Source organism: Halyomorpha halys, unplaced genomic scaffold (assembly GCF_000696795.3).
Source record: "Halyomorpha halys isolate HHAL.00 unplaced genomic scaffold, Hhal_1.1 Scaffold1175.1, whole genome shotgun sequence".
Lineage (NCBI taxonomy): Eukaryota > Metazoa > Arthropoda > Insecta > Hemiptera > Pentatomidae > Halyomorpha > Halyomorpha halys.
Genome location: NW_027115251.1, coordinates 251,529 through 257,528, shown reverse-complemented (window position 1 = coordinate 257,528; position 6,000 = coordinate 251,529). Strand labels below are relative to the sequence as shown.

The 6,000-nt window shown below is 31.1% G+C and overlaps 1 protein-coding gene across 1 annotated transcript in view; it reads left to right on the top strand.

Annotated features, from left to right (window-relative positions):
- Nucleotides 1-1,251: 1,251 nt before the first annotated feature.
- Nucleotides 1,252-6,000, top strand: part of LOC106688677 (probable Rho GTPase-activating protein CG5521) — a gene marked incomplete at its 5' end in the record, with an annotated part of 237,137 nt that continues 232,388 nt past the window's right edge. Inside the window, 1 exon segment of the mRNA XM_067052337.1 lies at nucleotides 1,252-1,269. Coding sequence (XP_066908438.1) covers nucleotides 1,252-1,269 — 18 coding nt within the window.

Below are 6,000 nucleotides of genomic sequence, written 5' to 3'. Positions count from 1 at the left end.
AGGGATAGGATTTTTATGTGCTAAAAAATCCGAAATATGTACATAAATATGTGCTAATAAATTGTCAAATATTTAAAATAATATGTATTTATAAATTTTGTATTATTCAACAATATAAATTACTAATTAATTAGTAATTTTATAACTTAAAAAAAGTTACATAAATATGTATTTATTATATATTACATGAATAATATTTTAAAGAAATTATGTTAAAATATGTACAAAAAATGTACTTAGAGAAAACATAGCTGATCAATAACAAGACATTAATTAGTAATTGTAATTAAACTAATTGATTAATAATTACTCAGAATGAATTATGAAGAAAGTATAAATGGAAATAAAGAATAATCCTTATTAAAAAGAAAAAGAAAAAAACTTTAGAAAAATATTTAAAACTTTGAAAGTAATCCATTATTCAGCAGGGTCAGTTACAAAATTATTGCAGATTAAATGCATTTTTAAATTTTCAAATAAAAATCTTCGTCAGTTTGACCGCAGAATGGACTTGTACCGGCTAAAAGATCTTTCAACATTTACTGATGTTACAGGGAAATTCTTAAATGAAGCTATTTCCATGGCATCTAGTTCGGTGTTCTGCATCACCTGGACGGCTGTGTCATCATTTGTTATAATAAGGAATAAGACCCTTGCTCTTTTTAATTGATTCTGAGAAATTCTCGATGTAATTCTGTGTGAAAATTTATTATTGCCACTGCTTTTAATTTGTGTTCAAAGATGAAGAAATAGAATTTGTACGCCCTATTTATGATAAATGAGAAATTTCAGTTTTAAGTTTCTTGCGTTCTCTTGAACTTTACGTTGTTGCTGCGAAAAATGTATTTACAATTGAACAAATAATTAAAGGAAATATGCGATTCAGGACAAAATATCTAAAAATATGTTAAAAATAACAAATATTTCAGAAAATATGTGATTTATAACCAAATATGTAAAAATATGTGAAATAAAAATGGTTTCTTTTGGCCAGAAATGTCTTGAAACATCTATAGTTAGTAAGGAATCAGAGATATCAAGGTCAGATAAAAATATGTGAAAACATAAAAATCCTATCCCTAATTATAATGGTTTAAAAGTGTAATGTTGTTATTGGGGGGGGGGAAATGTGATTACATTAAATTCTCAATGTATGACTATGTAAAAGTAGTGTGAACTACAATTATAGTTTATTAATCTTACATTTATTTTTCCTTTACTTCTTATTTACTTTTTTTGTTTCTATTACAGAACTACCATTCACTATAGGTAAGATGTTTTTTTTTGTTTTGTTTTTTTTTGTTTTTTTAAACCTTGTGCTTAAAGTATTTTAGTTTAACTCTGTGCGTGCGTGCGTGCCTGCATTGATACATTTGTATTATATAGCTTTTTGTATATTTTTGTGCATGAGAGCTGGCATGTTATTTCAAAAAGTGTTATGTATATCAGTTATCTGAACGTTACCTTGTTTTGTCTATCACTAAACTATATAGTTTATTATTCATAACTGTGAATTTAGTTTTATAAATTTACCTTTCTGGTTATATTTTTTGTATAGATTATTTGGTGTATAAATTATTTGGAACCAGCCTTTTCTTTTTAAAACATCCAGATTATATTAAATCGGATAGCTGTTGTTTGTAGCTACTTGGGTCTTTATATCCCCGGGATCCTGAGTAAAATACACCTTTCACAGTCACCACAACAGTAAACTAAGCACTTACCTCTACAATAATTCATCAGCAATAAGCAACCCAGAGCAGTGTTTCCGAAACTTTTAACATCTGTATACCACTTTTATAAGTTTTGTTACACTGAGTACCCCTTGTTGAAAAAAAAAAAATAATATTGAATGTACCAGTGAAACCTCTCTTAACAGACAGCTCTCCCCAGCAGAAACCCTTCCTATGGACAATTTATAAATGTCCTTGCCTGGAAGTATGAGAATTTATGTTTTGGTATGAATATGTACGTACAGTTAAATTTGTTAACATCTTACAATTATATCATTCAAACCACATGCACTGTACTTGACCAAGTTTTTATTATTTTTCCATGTCTGTAATTAGTAAAAGTAAACTTGTTGGTCCATGCACAAAGCCAGGTGAATCGCATAACCCTATCAAATTCATCTCGCACCCCTATTGGTATGTCGCACTTTAGGAAATATTGTCTATGAGCCATGTTTCCTTGCAATTTGAGAAGGCAGCTCCTCCATCTGACTTGGGAGCAGTGGGACAATAATCCTCTCCCTTTAAACAATTCCGATCATGTAAACTCTGCAAATATTAGCTGTACTGATACATTGTGAACTAATTAATGACCATCATATGATCTGTTCTTTTTGCCTATTGCAATTTTTTATATTTATATAAAGCACGATAGAAAAATTCCTTGATAGCTTTGAATTTTTTTTTTTTTAATTTCCAGTAATACTGCAAAATTATTATTTTACAATGCTATGCTTATTTAATATGTGTTTTTAAAATAAGAATAATGAAAACAAATAAGTTAATTCCACATCCAGGTCAATGAATTATTTGGAAATATCTTGACATTATCCCCATATAAGAAACCAGGTGAAAAGGACAAGGTAGAGTCAAGAAAGGGCAATCTAATTTACCAATATTGTCCTGCCATAAGTTACAGGGAAAAAGTTGAAAAAACCAATTACAGATTAAATTTTGACAGTGAAATCTATTTATACCCTGTGTATGAAAAAGTCTTATTTGAATTTCAGTATAAAATCGACACATTCAAATTATTCTTTAACATAGGTCATCACTGTCAATTACATTAATCCATGTTTCTTCCAGAAGATGAATTTGGTGGTTTTACCAGTCCTTGTTTTTTTGTTTTTTTTTTTGAGGTAAAATACACCTCAGATCTTGATTTTGCATCCAAGTTTTTGAATGACTGGCCTTTTAAAAAGCATGCCATTTACTGGGAAAAAACATAGTCCGACAATGCAACATTAGCACTAGAAAATACTGGGTTTTCCAGCAAGATTCATCACTGCAAACCATTCTCGGTTGCTCAGGAGAACTGGGAGAGGAACATCCAGGAAGAACATAACTGGCCCTCAGGAAGTTGAAATTTAAACTCTCTGGATTTCCGACTTTGGTCATATCTGGAGTTCATTAATATCTTACCACAGGAGACAAACTAGTTTGGACAGTATGAAAAATATCATGGTGAAAGCAGTTGAGAATGTTCCTTAAGAAGTACTGGATACTGCAATAAACGACTGGCTTCTCAGACTGCAAGCCTCTGTACAGGCGAGAACTGGCTACTTAAAAACAATAAAATTTTATTTAATCATTTGCATGCAAGACATGTTATGTAAATAAATGTCACAATAAAAAATTATTCTGTTTGATTTCTCCTTGTTAAAGAACTAATGGCAGGACTAGATATACTATAGTTGTGAAGACTATCCCATATTTTTGGAACAGAATTTAGTGTTGGTTCAAAGTTCATACTACAGGTGATTAGTATTAAGCTCATTAGCTCAAGATTATGGTTTGATGCTTAAAGAGGATATTTTACAATTACAGCATTATATTAGGAGGTGGTGGTTAACAATTAAAAGTGTCCTTTTTATGGTGCTTTAATGAATACCTGAAATTTGAAATAAAACCAATTGTTGAAGACGATAATGCACATGTTGGTAATAAGCTCATTTAAGGAACAATTATTGGCAAGTTTAATCTCTATGAATCAACTAAGTCAAAGGATGATTAAATTTGCTGCATCAGATCGTCTTTATGTTGAAAGTACCTGTTTCTATTTTCTATTTAAAAAAATACATATAGCTCATTATATACATGATTTTATCATGGAACCAGGGTGTCCAGAAAAGGAATTTTTTCTGAAAAATTTGGAATTGAAAGAAAAACACCAAATGTTTGAACATTTTACTAGCTAAGGGACTAATGTATACATAAATATAAATATGATATATCAAAAATATTACAGTCTGTTTATCGATTATTTGTGATATGCAATAATTGATATTGTTGCACAAGTGCTCATAGAACAAATAATTGTTTTTGTTATTTATTGCCTCATATATTTTCGAAGTATAATGTATTTACACACATCATATCATATCCTATTATAACTATTTTGAGCACCTGATTTTTTTTCTAAACAATTACTAGTAAAACTCAGAGAATTCTAGTTTTGCTAGCCACCTTGCAGAGCTAATACAGATTCTGACCACTGCCTAACAATGAGAAAACAAAAGCAATAATATTAATAAAAACCGCAAGGAGACATGGGAATGCTCACCACCAAAAGAAGAAAATAAGATTAGAAACAGAAAAATAATAGGATATATAACAATTATTTTAAGAGAAAACATAAGATACTTTTGGAATGGTCAATGAAGGCAGAAAACCATCCAATCCAAGTACATACATGCAAGACTGAAAATATCTCTCTAATAGACAAACAAAAAAAATATTAGATCAATGGGGGGCTATTTACAGGCTCTCTTGAACAGACATAAGGAACTAGAAGGTGGAGTTGAGATAAAACCATAGGATAAAGAAGTAACCAAGCCATTGATGAAAAAGATGATATAAAAGCTCCAAGTTGCAGCTATATACCAGTATTAGTGTATAAAGCTGTGTTGCTTTATATTGGTTTCTTTCAAATAGGATATGTGGAGGAAAAAAAATCCATCAAATATGGGAAACTGCACTAATTGTTTCGTTGGTGAGTAAACTGGATGGGAAACATGAGTTTTCCCTACGCATTAAAAAAGAATGAGCATCTATGGAAAAGTGCAACTTAACTCCTCCTAACATTCTTTGTTAGTTTTGTAGCAGTAGGCAATCAGTAATGTGGATTTAGAGAAAATAAATCAACTATAGATCAAAACTTTACTTTTTGGTAGATGTGGCACACAACACAGTGACATGGAGACTGTTCATGGCTACATATTAATGGACTTAAAAATCCATGGTGTATATAGCAATGGGAAATGTGAAATTCCTCTCTGAACTAATATCTTCAATCAAAATGACAATGAAGCATTCCAAATGTTAGATAAGAGCGACAGAGAATTGTCTAAATGGAAAAATGGGGACTATGGAAAAAAAATAAATAGACTAAGACTGGGAAAAGCCCTGGCCTCCATGTTGCTCAACTTAATCCTGGATAAGGATGTGCAAAGTGCAATTTTTGACAGAAGTGGCGCATCAAGAATAATTTCATATCCAGGTAATATAATAATTTTATGTAGGGAGAAATAAGCTGGCAGACAATTAAAGGAGCTTGTGTAACTTTGAGAAGGAAAGAAAGAAGAGCTGCTCTTAAGGTGAATATTAAGAAGACCAAACTAATGATTGTAAAAAGGATATTAAGACAGCACTCAGTTTTTACAACATCACTGGTGAAAATATTTAAGTAGTGTCTGCCTTTCCATGTCTCAGAATGACATAAATCAAACGAAGAAGGAACAAAGAGAAAGATTTTAGCAGGTAACATAACATACTATACACAAAGAAACTTGGTAAGGAGTAACCTGATAATCATACACTAATAAGTTCTGTTTGTATAATAATGTCTGGACTAATGAATAAAGCAACTACTTAAAGGTTTCAAATGAGGAAAGTGTTGCTGAGAATGTTTGAAGATGTGTATGAAGGAGATGGGATATAGCATAGCACATTAGGAAAAATAAAGAGTTTACAATTTAGTTAGGGGCCTGTGTGTATCTGATGGGATAAAAATGAATTTAGCTTGAGGCAGTATTGGCATATTAACTGGATGAGTGCTGTCAGGCAGGTGAAGAAGATTAACTATGGGAGTACCTTTGCTACAAGAAGACAGGGGTGGCCAAGAGCATGACATTATGTTGAAGGAGGCCAAGGGCCACTTCATTGCTAGAAAAAGAACTTTTCTTATATGTCTGAAAATATCATCTGATTGTTGATGGACAGTTCAATAATAAGTCATTTTCCTTAATTGTTATTGATGTTATCTTTCCTG